Source organism: Vanessa tameamea, chromosome 2 (assembly GCF_037043105.1).
Source record: "Vanessa tameamea isolate UH-Manoa-2023 chromosome 2, ilVanTame1 primary haplotype, whole genome shotgun sequence".
NCBI classification, from domain to species: domain Eukaryota; kingdom Metazoa; phylum Arthropoda; class Insecta; order Lepidoptera; family Nymphalidae; genus Vanessa; species Vanessa tameamea.
Window position 1 is genome coordinate 4186565 of NC_087310.1, and position 13930 is coordinate 4200494.

General features: G+C 30.7%; 1 protein-coding gene and 1 long non-coding RNA gene across 2 annotated transcripts in view; one reads left to right on the forward strand and one right to left on the reverse strand.

The window, feature by feature from the left end:
• The window catches only part of LOC135193309 (uncharacterized), a 183040-nt gene that overhangs the window by 83543 nt on the left and 85567 nt on the right, over window positions 1-13930 (reverse strand). The window lies entirely within an intron of this gene.
• On the forward strand, window positions 4142-7469 carry LOC113399777 (larval cuticle protein LCP-22-like). The gene is made up of 4 exons (XM_026639013.2): window positions 4142-4320; window positions 4550-4638; window positions 5333-5593; window positions 6819-7469. Exons 1-4 carry the CDS (start codon window positions 4306-4308, stop codon window positions 7039-7041), a joined length of 588 nt encoding a protein of 195 aa, XP_026494798.1. The 5' UTR covers window positions 4142-4305; the 3' UTR covers window positions 7042-7469.

Genomic DNA, 13930 nt, shown 5'->3' on the forward strand with positions numbered 1-13930 from the left:
ATATAGTATTTTTAATTAAGTCATCAACATCAAGAATTTATGAAAGATTTCAACTCAATTCATTGAGTTGAAATGGTTTAAAAATGTATAATAATATTCGACCCACACATAACCCGAGAGGTCAAGATCAAAGGGGTCAAGAGTGATCTTAGATCACTGTGAAGCGTGCTTACCGTTGAATTTACTCTGACTGACAACTAACTCAACTGCCTGTCTGAAGCTGCTCCATTGGTTTACTATATTGTAAGTTCGATCCCGAGGTCCTGGATTCGAGACAATATGTTGAGTTTTTCTGTTAATTGATTCCGTAGTCCGGAGTCTAGAAGTCGACAATTGGAAAAAACGTAAAAGTCCTAAACCAACCAATTACGAGGAATAGGGAGTACGCCTGTGTTCACAACTCTATAATATATCCTAAGAAGATGGTCAGTTACCCTTAGCTACCGTGGTTGAAATCGCTCAGAAGGTCATGATCATCATACCGTTGAACCACTGAGGAATCACCGCTATAACTGAACGCATCATGACAACTTAAACAACGTGCTACTTATCCGCAAATTAAGATCTATTCATCTCAACGCGTCCTAAATCAATCAATAACTTATGAGCTACTCGCAAGAAGAACAACGGTTATGTCGAGGGTACGGGCGAATTGTTCTAGGTCACATTTGATTGTGATATATGAAACGCACAGATATTTTTCGCACGAACTTTGAAGTAATACGTTAGACCTTTCATTAGGTTTTTGTGTGGCGTGCTATTTGAACTAGGAAATGATACTTTTGAAGAACAGGGTCAAGTTAGCATTGAGTTCATATGAGTTTAACAAACGAATTTAATATGGACCGAATAACCATTTACTGAACGAACCGTAGCTTAGACGTGATTGATAAAAAATCTTAATTTTATTTATTTACGAGACAGTCAAATGACGATCGATCGAAAACGAACAATCAATGAACATCCGATGCTCTAAACGTTCGAATATCGAATTTTATTTGTGCAATAAAACAATAAGACTATGTATATTGTATTAAATTTTAATAAAAGTTTAAAAAAAAATCGTTTCGATGAACAACTCAACATTAGTGAAATCAATTCTCACTGTTACAAAAATATGATAAATACAAGAAAGACTACCTAATAAATGTTTTACATCGAATAGATACATTCCAACATCTCTCTCTCTCTCTGTTATTGAGGATTTGATATAAGAAAGACGAAGACAGAAACTGCAATTTCATAAAAATAAAAGGACGTTTAAGTAATTAGATAAAGTAATTCACGTTATTTATTTTATGACTCAGATGAAAACCACGCTCATTATTATACTTTAAAATATATTGCAAACGACTTAGTTTAATTATATACATGTTTTTAGAAATGTCATCTATGGTTTGTCATAATGCCTTCACTGGGACTATATACCAGTAATATACAATGTTTATCACCGTGACCGTCGACCGGCGCCAAGGATCTGCGTCACAACGGTTAGCCAGCAATGTGGACGCTTCTGAGAAATTAAAAAAATATTTACCTTATTTTAGAATATTGTGACGAATGAAACAACTCAGAGAATCGTCATCGCATTTAATATGAAAAGAAAAACAAAACATATAAATACAAATATTGTGTTATTAGAATAAAATGTTTATGTTTTTATATTTAAATATTCAATACTACCTACATATTAATAATTTAAATCAATAATTTAATGCTTCACAACTTCCACTAGGAAACCCTGTGTCGGGGGTTTACGCTAAGACGCAAGCGATAACAAAAAAAGGTTCGCGTGGCCCACGAAATATTTGTCACGAATAGGATTCAAATCCGTGACCAACTGCCAACTGCCAACTGCCAACTACCAACCACCAACTGTCAACTAGTCATTAAAAAAACTATAGAAAATAAATCATGTATAAAAGTTTTTTTGAGGCTTATCAATAGAATTAATTTTAACAACAAATTCTAACTGTTATAAGTAAAAAGCATAATTTGTTACAAACATCAGTTGATTTTGACAAATATGCACTCTCTGTCATCTTACCGATAAAGAAGAAAATGTTGCCAGCAAAGAATTTTTTTATGAAATAATTAATAATAATTTACAACCCTATTTCTGAGTAAACGAGTAATGTCGTTTGTATCGACGACCACCCTTGTCAACGAAATTTTAAGATTACAAGGAACTGAGTCTTATTATCGAAATCTAAATAAACTTTACGCAAAGGGGCTCGAACAAGAACTTTTGAATTTTACAAGATTAAATTAAATTTAAATCTACTACCAATTCGCCATGTTTATTCTACATTGACGGTAAGAAATTCAGTAAATACTCTTTTTCAACAATCTATATTTTATGGAATGTATATAATAGAATACTAACTCAAAGTAATTTTATCGCTAATTATATATTTTTTTTCGGTATACCGCAATGTATTTTAAAAGTTTATTATTAATATTTATATGAGTTTTAAATTTATATATTGGCAAACGTAAAATGGTATGCGGATTATTATTATAAAATACCCTGCCCCATAAAGGTTGTATTGAATTTTTGAAGTTAATTTAAAAAAAATAATCTAAACATTTTAAAATAAAAAAACATAATAAATAATTTCAAGCTTTAACTTTTGAACAATATAATATTCGATGACGTAGGTATAAATAATATTATTTTACCGTTTAAGTGATTTACATTGATTTAAAAATATAGGGATTTTTCAATAATACTAAGTTCAACAGAGTTTTTATTGAACAAAATATCGTTTCTTCATCAAACTATTACACAACACTCACACATTTAATGTAACATGTAAATAAAATTTATACATAGATAACGTACGACTGTAATAATTAAATATTAGTAGAAGTAACAATATGGTCTAGTATTTAGAAGTGTAATAAAATTTATTTGAAACTTATCACACAAAATATATTTTACAGCGCAGTAAAGGTATTAATTTATTTTTCATGAAAAATAAATAATATTTAATTTAAAAATAACTGAGGTGCATTTAGAATTTTGACTGGTCTTTAAATATTATAAAATATAAATAAATATTCATGAAATATTAATCATATAATTTCATTAGAAATTTAATATCGTTTGTAAGAAATTCATAAACATAAGCGCCAAATAACTTAGCGGGCAAACCCGACCATTAGGAGATCTATCAAATATCCTATCTCTTTATGTTAAGTCCGGATAATCAATAATGTGAAATTCTACAAGGTCGCGCTAGATTCGATTCTCGTATGATCCTTCTCATAAAGCCATTGTAAAACTTGTGATTTCTCACACCTTTTGTCATTTATATTACTTTTGAAATGTCTCATAAAATAAAATTTCTCCCTGTCTTAGACTTTGTAACGGAAACTCGTGGTTGCGTTATAATCGAATGTTTTCGAAGTAATTTCAGCAAAACAACCGAATAAAACAATTTCAAATCATTACCGTGTAATAATTCTGAGTCGTAAATTATTACCTATAAAAAAAATGTTCTATTTTACCGCCATAAATAATACGTATAAAATTAGGAAAAAGACGAATAATATTGATTAATGATTTAAATAATACAATTAATGTGACCCGGAAATTCGATCACGGTTTATAAATATATATATATATATATATATATATATATATATATTTTATATATATTTTTTTTATGAATGAATGAAACATTAACAAAGACATATTTTTTAATTAATCGAACGATATTCGTATAACTGTCCTTCAATCTCATTCATAAATATATGCCATTAAATTGAATTTACTGGTTTTAAATTTAGTATTAAGTTAGATTTCTGTGAAAAATACAAAACCATAGTCAAATCAAACAACAAAAAAAAAAAAAGGTTATAATCATGACGCAATAAAGAAACGAGATCAGGTTCTTTTTCGAAGTTACACCTCCGCAATTAGAAAATCACAACAATACCTTCGAATGGAATCCATAGAGTATATGACACCAATACCCCAATAAAGTAAATTTGATCAACAATGATATGCAGAGGTAAAGAAATACGTAGGCCCGCCGATGTGTGCGTAAGTGTATGACACATGTAGAATGAGCGTGTGTTCTGGTTCCCGCGAAGAGATGAGCTGATGTAGCCAATGTATAAAAGCGAAGCGTCGATTTCGAAATCAACACAGTGTTTTGAAATTCTCTAAGGAGGTGTACACTAGATTGACCGTGAATAGACTTCCGCATAGTGATCGCAAAGGTTGCAGTGCAGTGATTGATCTGTAACGTTAAAGTGTTTATTTATTTTTTTTTGGAAACTCTTAGTGCATACAGGATGAACTCTTTCGCGGTATATATTTTTTATTTTTTTTGGCTGTATAAATATTTTAATTTTTAATTCCTATTTTGAAAATTTAATTGGTTTTTTTTTTTCTAAAATTACTATCTACATTTTCTATTATAATCCTCTACAGTAAATTTATTGACATATAACTATTATTTTCCATCACATAAGGTCATTTTTTGAAGTGTTTACTATATCTTTAATAACTAATAAATTGTATATGTTATGGTTACAGTTCGTTGTTGCATTCTGCGTGTGCGCAGCAACCGCTTCACCTATTGAAAACGGCAAATGGAATCCTTATAAATATGGTGACTCTGGCAAGTAAGTAAATGTCACTTGTTTACTAATACAAGCCCTTTAAATATTAATTAATATGTGCATTTAATTTTATAACTTCCACGTTTGCACATAACAAATGCCTATTTGTTATTATATATTATTATTTTATTTTATTATTAAAATGTATCAGAAATTTCATTCATCAAAAGTTAGATTAGATTACAAAAATAAATTAGATAGAATTAAAAATAAGAAGCATTACTTTAGTAGAAATACTGTATAAAACTTGAAAGCAATACGAATATAGGGTTCAAGTAAATAATTGCTTACAAATTAAATTATAAATAATAAAAAAAAAACACAAAATGTTCTTAAAACTAGATATAACTTCTTTTGTTACGTTTTTAGCCCCAATGTCATTCGGACAAATTATCATATAATTAATCTGGTAACATTATATATATATATATAATGCAAAACGTGCATTCTCGGATTTTTAAGCAACAATATAACTTTATACTGTAGTTTAAAAGTACTTACTAAAGCTAAAAATCGATAAAGTTTTTAATAGAAATTGCACTAGATTAAGATACTTAATACCTCCGATTGATTCATAATTCTTACCTATTTACATGAGCTATATATCATTATTGAAACTTCTGTTAAAAAAGTCGACAGTAAAAATATATAATCGAAGATAAAAATTTATAATATTAGTATTATATCATTGTTTCAGATATATGCCAACAGACGAAGGGAAATACATACACATTCCAAACCCCTACATACATTTAGACAACCCGTACGATGGAGGCTATGGACCGTATTCCCACGATTACGAGCCCTACGTGGAGGCTGCTTCTCAGGACGTCTACAAGTTAGTCTTAAAGGCACCAGAGGAATATAACCCGTTTTATAAAGACGGTTATTACAAAAACAATGGAATCAAGATCATTAAACAGAAACATAACTACGATGAGGACAAATACGATTTTGTGTAAGTATCTGCTTAAAATCACTGACACAGACGTTACTGGTCAAAAGAGTTGTTAGGGCGTGTTAGTTTAAAAAGCTTAGATTTGAAGTTCCTACTACAACGATCGAATTAGTACCTATAAATGCTAATCAATATAAGCGAGTTCTGATCACAAACAAATTTAAGGCAAATAAAACAGTAACAAAATTAGTGTTATATAAATAAACTTTTAATACTAAAGATAGGATATTAAAAAAAAAAATGGGTGATACGATGTATCTATTAGGTCTTTTCATTAAAAAAAAAAATGCTCAAGACAAGAATATTCCACATATAATCTTGGTCGTAAATTTATTTATAATATGACGAAAATCGATTTCCGTTGTAATATAACATTAACATAAAAAAGTATGTAAAACTTTTAAATTTATAGATATCACATCGCCTAAACAATATCGACCTTGTATAACTAGATGTCAGACATATCATTCAAATATGCATATAAGATATATACGATGAACAGCTATGCTAATTCAACAGCTTGGAATTTTAAGTCATAAGAATATATTATCTATGTTGTTGACCAGGAGCTGTTAAAAATATTAAGAGCTGTTCCCAAGGACGCGAATTAGCAAACTTCCTCCGAGAACTACGTCAAATTGTCTCCTATTAAATCGATATTTTTTATATTTAACACCTGTTTCGTTCAACAATGCTATAAACATATAAAAACTTTTTTCATCTATTAGTCACTCGTTTTGTTACGATGTGAATCAATTAAACAACCTTGACCACGATAAAATTTTAACGGTTACACAGTGATACGTTTCGGTCAGAGTTCAAGCTATTTATATTCAAATACGACACACATACTGTTATTAGCAAATAAAGTATCAAACGATATTGCATATCAGTTTTGCCCACCTGGGTGGGTACCAACTTACTAATTATTTTCGCTACGAGTGACCATAATTCGAATTGCTATTGTTTCATTACAATGTTCAGTGTAGTTATAGGCACACGAATGCTATGAATATAGTATAAGAAGTATTTTATGATTCTCATAGTGATTGCCAATGAGCGAAGGGAGTCACTTACTATCGGCTGTAGAAACAATTGTACGTCCGACTCCCTATAGTAAAATTTATAAAATTTAACGTTATATTTTTTTTAGTATTTAATTTTAAAAAATCATCAATTTGTGAATACTTTTAATATGAAATATAATATTGTTATTTTATTTTAGTTTCGAAACTGAAAACAAAATTCGTGCCAAAGAGAACGCCGTATTGAAGAACCCAAACACCGTCGACGAGGGAATTGCATCAAAGGGATTCTACGAATACATCGGTCCTGATGGATTCATGTACAGAGTAGACTACACTGCTGACGAAAACGGTTTCCGTCCAAAACTGAAGAGGCTAGAGACCCCTTACTCCGGAAAATGGGTGCTAGAAAAGGTCAACTAGAAATATAACCCGTAAAGGGGCCAAAGCGACATATTTCCTACCAATTTCCTCATACAAATCAGTATTTTCAAATAAGTAGACGATACATAATCGAATAAAATTATGCATTGAATTATTTAATGCATAAGTCACGAATAATATATTGTCACGAATATGACATTTCAATATGGATTCGCCCAAATAATTTTGAAAAATGCTTCCGGTAAATTAACCTTTTTACGAAACAATGCTACGGTGTATTTACGAACGTATTTGATTGCGAATACTTGTAAAAAAAAAATTTGAAATGAAGACAGTATATTCCCCATCAAGAGGAATAATTTGTCTGTTTAGAATAATATCTTAATTTATATTTTAGATGTAAGTGCTTAGACGAATCTTTAGATACTTATTTATGAATTGTGATAATAAATTGATATTTCTTCAAACGCTTTTTCTTTTTTATTTAATAAACATAATTATTCGGTTCGAGATTAAAAGAGACGATGGAAAGTAATCAAGAACTATATACTTCTACTCGGGAACGTATCTTAATATTTGAACTTATTTAAAGATTATTTTTATAAAATTAATTATTTACTAGTAAAAGATAAGTTAAAATAATATAATGATATATTTTATAGTTACATATATAAAATATATCAATTATTGTTAATATTAACATAAAACATATTTTTAATTTTCTTTTTATAAATAACAGTAGCATAATTGAGATAAAGATATTTGCATCAATTGAGTGTAATGACCTTTTGGTCTCAACTTTGATCTGATCAAATCCTTAAAATGTCGAGAATCCTTTGATTTCAAACAAAATATCACGAGATCTGTTGAAAATAAACAAGTGTCAAGCGGAGAGTAAAGGAAGTCGTAAAGTCATGCGTGTTAGGTCACTGGCAAGAAATTTGGTGAAATTGTTTTGGCGCAAGCTTGAGGAGGCTTTTATGGAGGCAGGGGACGTTGACCGAGAGCACTGCCAAGTAGCTGGCGCCGCTTTGCCCGACGCAATGCGATCCCACCCGTGTGCTGCACTGCGTAGTGACTTTTCTCTTATTCGTTTATATCTTCACCCAAATAACTTATGACCGTTACGATACATCCCGCTGCCAAATAGGTCTAACTCATTACTAATATTACGCTGTAGTTCCATTGTTTTTAACGACACTAACGGGAATCGTACGTAAATTAAGGAGTTTGATGACAAACGTAACTGCGAATTATTGGTACATCGACCCGACAATCATTTTCATGAAAGCCTGTACGTCAATATGCTAACAAGTTTTAATTGGAACAGAACATATATAAATAACTTATTTATCAAATATAATTTTCTTTAAAAAATAAAATTGTTTTTATTTTGTTATTAAACCAATAAAAAAAGCAACCAATTCATGCTATAAAATCAGTCACGCGAAAACTGGAAAAAAGTGCTCATGTTCAAGCGATTAAATTCTAATATCCGTGCAGTAAAAATTTACGTAAAATATTATTAATTTTAAAGGGCATTACAAGCTTATAACCTACATCGATAAATTGTTAGAAGATGAGGCGCGATAACTAGCTTAGCTGCACAAAGCTTGGCAGAAAACGATTTAGCGGTTGCGAACGGCAGGAAGAAGGGCGGACGTCGGCGCCTGTTGGCTTAATTGGCCCCAGACCAACTTTCCAAAAAGAACCTTCTGTGGAAACGTGATGCGGTTAAACGGAAAAGAATAAAGAGCGAAACTACATAATTTTCGATACTGTTTTTTTTTTTATTCGGCCAGTTCGATGCTAGAAACTTTTTGGATAATACTTTTTCCTCCATCACGTATGTATTTCTTTTGGTAGTTATATTGCTAACTTTTTCAACTTAATCGTTTCTTTTGTAGGGTTTTTCCAACGAGTGAAACCTTTTTATATATATAGCTATGACTACTATCACTATAAATAATCATTTATATTTGTAAATAGGTAACGATAAAACAGTGCCCTTCCATTTTCTCATCTGTTTGTCCTTTCTTTTGGGTAGGTAACAATAAAAAAAAATTGAAAGTAACAGTAGAAAAATATTTGTTCGAGTCATCCATATTCACGTATTTCATAGTCATATGTTTTTTCAAATTTTCAATAGTAACTATGACCGAATTTCGGCCACTGGGCGTAAAATAAAAACTCGAAATCCATGGGTGATATGGAACCTAAAATGAATTCATATTGTCTTTAAAACATTTTCCATTTTTCAATTTAATTTGAAGCGTTCAGTATATTGTAGTTTTTACAATATTTGATGATATACTGTTGAATTGGGTGCAAGTGGAATTTTATAAGGAAGAGAGTTATTTCAATTAAATAAATAATATATATTTAATGGTATAAATAAAATGATTTCAATTCATCAATCAATCGAAGGAAACTGTATTATTACGTTAGACATTAGCGACCTGCCCCAGCTTCGCACGGGTGCAAAGCATTGCACGTGGTGATACGCACTTGATGATATACATACTTCAGCTTTTTGATATCTTTCTTCAACACGAATGCGAGCCGCATCGAAAATACAAAGTAATTGAAAGTCATAGGGTCTCGCCCGGATCTACACTAGTGACCTTTAGTTAACATACTATTCCATAGCGTCGGTTCATATATAACATTATTTAAAGGTAAGTTATGCAAATACGTTTCAAACAAAATGTTCGATCACTATGTGTAAATTGTGATTTTATAGCGTTGATTTTGACTGATTGAGATTGAGACTGTAGATAAATAATATTTATTGTTGAAATCTGTATTATTATGAAATAATGTGTAGGTAGGTTAACATAGATTTTTACTTAAAGAACAATAAGTTTTCGTAACTCATTATAGTAGTTCACCTCGACCATACAAGTATGTATATACAACAGCTTAGTGGTTAAAACTTATTAATTTTAACAGAAGATTGTGGGATCAAGCATTCGTAAGCACCAAGAAGTAAGACCTGCATTTATCGGATAGAATTTGGCGCGTGAGTTCACCAACCTTTCCTCTCAAAAGGAGAGAGTTGGCCCAGCAGTGGGCTATTTATAGGTTGTTATATTTTGTATTGATTATTATATAATTATGTAAATATAAAAAAAATAATCATGCATTGACATTTTTCATTTGTTTATTTTTTTTCAGATTATTGCTTACATAGTCCGATTTTGTACTCCATTTGTATAGTATGTGTAAACATAATAACCGAAGTATAATATTAAAAATACGAAATTTTGTTGGATTTATTTCCTCTTTTTTATTGCAAACAGCACAGTTAGAATAAGGCCCGGTTTCGCGCCGATCTCACTCGGCGGAAACGACGAAGGCATCGTCCCACAGTCCCAACGCCCGGGGCTTAAAAGATATAGCCCTGGGGCCGTAGACGGGTGAGGTAACGCCCCCACATGTTTGTTCTTGTTTTAGACGGTCTTCAGGTGAACGGTAGCCAGAATAGCCTCGCGTTGCCGCACGCAATAGCGAAGAGTACGGGGAACCCATGAAGAGAGCTCCGCCAAGCCAAGATCGGAGCACAGCACAGGACGCGTTATATACACAATCTCACAGCCTCTCTGATTCGTATCGAACACGGACAACACAGTGGTTTTAGTAGCTAAGAGTCCGACATAATACAGCCCCCTCCCAGGGGCTCGGTTACCTTTAAAGGATCTACATAAAACGTTTATAATATACATATTTATTTTATCCAACATCTTCTACGACCAACCTTATATTTCAGCTAATTTCAGAAAAGCCAACAAATCACTTCATTGGTGAAAATCATGTGAATCCGATCGGTAGTTTAGGTGTTTATTACGTTCAGATATACAGATAGGGCACAAGTACTTATACAGTATAAATAGAAATAATAAGACAAGTCACGTGTTAACACTTCTCTGAAAATAAACAGCTTATAATAATAATTATTAATTATTTTTGATATTTCCGCGTTGTTACTGTTTAGATGTACCAAGGAGCTTAAAATCAATTCATACTTGTATTTCTACTTATATTTTTCCATTATATAATATTAAATCAACACCCTGCCCCGAAGAATTTATCTACCGTTGACAACTCGACCTATTTAAGTGGGAATAGTACGTTGTAAGCCATCAATACCTCAAAAAGCTTTCTAATAATCACTTACAAATTCAATCCATTACCTATAAAACTCAAGAGTAACCAGTGACTCCGGAAGCGAGCAGTTGGTCGCACCTAATATTTGACATCGTCTAACGAACCATTTTGAACCATACTGCGTTGATTTAAAAGCTATAATATATGCAAAGGTACACTTGTTTTGCGAATACTTGCCCCCAGCGGATGTCGGCGACAGTTACCTTATTTGGAATCGGTCCAGACTCGCAGGCAAACTTTTATGTTATTTCAATGTGGTTGAATTGGAAGAATTGTTTTTCAATGGTCAATTTGCAGTAGCGTAAATAAGTTCTTATTCTGTTTTTATAATACAAATACTGAAAGCTGTTGTATCTACTTTGATGTAAATTGTTTTATAATTATTTATTAGATTTCAATAGTATTAAATTTAAATGCATTGTACTTGAATATATATGAAATTCAGATGTCTACGCTTTTATCTATAAATGTATTTAACAAGTGTTTTTGCCTTAAGTTAAACATTAACCGCCTTACTTATAATATTTGTTTAATGGGTGATTATTTAAGCACTAATTTCTCTGTCTTTTTAAATAACTTGTTGTACACGGTGGCAGAGCTTTTTGTAAGTCTGTCTGGGTAGACTACCCACTTATCAACTATTCTACCCGCAAACAGTAATACTTAGTATTACTGTATTCAGGTTTGAAGGTTATCCATTGTAAATACAGACACAAGGGATGGAACATCTCATTTCCGCATTGATGGTGTAAGGAATGGCTCATGTTTTTTACAGCGCCTTTGTCTATGGGCAGTAATTACCACTTAACAACAGGTGGCCCATTCGTCCGTTAACCTATAAAATATAAAATAAAAATAGAATCCTAGTAGTTCATTGAGGTGTTAACTAGTAATTGTTAAATTTAATTGAAAAGAAAAAGTAAATTGTATACAAATGATACCTCATCGTCGTGGAATAAACTACATGTCTTTTTCTAACGGGGAATACTCTGTTGAGCCATCTGCTGAGGTCGAATGGATTGAAGAATTAGGGGTGCGCTAGTAATGAATATAGGTAGGCTATTCTGAAACAAGAAAATGTAATTTCACCGCAGAACACGAGCGTAAAATATCAGAATATGATATACGACATTAAATATAATACTTATAATATTTATAAGATACACGTATCAAAATGGCGTATCACTGTAAGTCGGTTGTCAATATTTCAAGAACGAGGATGTATTTCTATATATTTCTGGAATTTGGATTGATGAAAATCTAAGGATAATTAAGATAAATTATTTTGGAAATAATTAAAAATAAACTATACTTTATATAATGGTTATATGGTTTTACGAGGAGTTTTGATTCGTCATTTTATTGAATTATATTAAATGTAAAGTTACTGCCTGCTCGGAATGTAGATTCTACCGATAAGAATTAGAATAAAACTCAGTAGTTACTTTTTTTGCAACATTTCAAGGATAAAAATATATCATAAACAGTTTTTTTATTTATATAATATTTTGAAGGCCTTCCTGAAAGTTAAAAAGCAATAACGCTATGCTTTTTTTCGTCTATATTATACTGATTAATTACTGTATAGTAATGTACTGAGTAATAGAAACAAATTATTAAAAATGCATCGTTTTTGTAAAAAGAAAAAAATTAAAACGAAACAATTTTTTCGAAGCTTTAAACAATTTCTATCAAGACCATTCAATTCGCGCTATAGTTCTCAGTAACATTCGCTAGATCTTAAATTTTACTTTGACACTTTTATAGTGGGACTTTGACTTTTAAGACTTAAAATTTCTCGACTCATTGCTATTATCAGCTTTCAAAATGACCTTTTGCCAGTAAAAAAATATCCGTTTGAAACTTATTCGAGTCAGTGTGCCACATTGTTTGAAATCTAAGATAACAATTAAAATAAAAACAATGTTACCTATTCTTAAATACAATTACAAAATATAAATTATACTCATAGGGAAAATTAGAATAGGCTGAATAACACCTTCTGTTTTTATTTATTTAGTAGTCAAAATATTATAATTATTAGGTGTTTATAATATTTCTTCTAATTATATAATAGTAATAAGTCAATTATAAAATAATTATTAAATTAAAAATGTAAAATTTAATTTTAATTTGTGGAAAAACACCAATTTATGCTCAGAATTCTATTTATTTTATTATATATTATAGCTTTTAGCTAAGGAAGTTTAAAGACAATGCAAATTATGCTCAAATTTTGTAAATTTTATATTATATAATTTAAAAAGATATATATTTATTCCAGAAAATACAATCGTTTTTAAGTGCCCTTCAAAATTGAACCTATCAAATCAAATATTATAATTTTATAACGCTTTCTCTAATTCCATAAATAGGTTATATAATATTTAATTTTTACTTTTTTCTTCTAATAGACTCTGGGCAAATAATCTGCGACAGATACAGAAGTGATTCTCTAAGGGTTTCATAAGTGTTAGATGTACAAATTTGCACTTTGGTTATTGCTCAATTTTGAACCCGCAATCTTCGGTTAAGTTGCGTATTCCATTCAGTCATCGCAGAAAAAATTAATATATATATATATATATAAAATGAAATGAATAGCTTTAAGAAATTGCTTGCAAACAATCAAATATATCAAAAATTAACCTTCAAGTGTAAAGCAAGAATAATAAGTTATTAGGTACATGTTCCTCGACTTAAGCGTATATGGAAGTTCACGAGGATTCAGCCTACACGTTGTTTTACTTTAGTTCGAAAA

Excerpts from the sequence above, each read along its gene's own strand:
- LOC113399777 (XM_026639013.2), top strand. Across the intron at positions 4,639-5,332 it reads AAATATGGTGACTCTGGCAA|ATATATGCCAACAGACGAAG; the intron begins GTAAGTAAATGT and ends TCATTGTTTCAG. Across the intron at positions 5,594-6,818 it reads GAGGACAAATACGATTTTGT|TTTCGAAACTGAAAACAAAA; the intron begins GTAAGTATCTGC and ends ATTTTATTTTAG.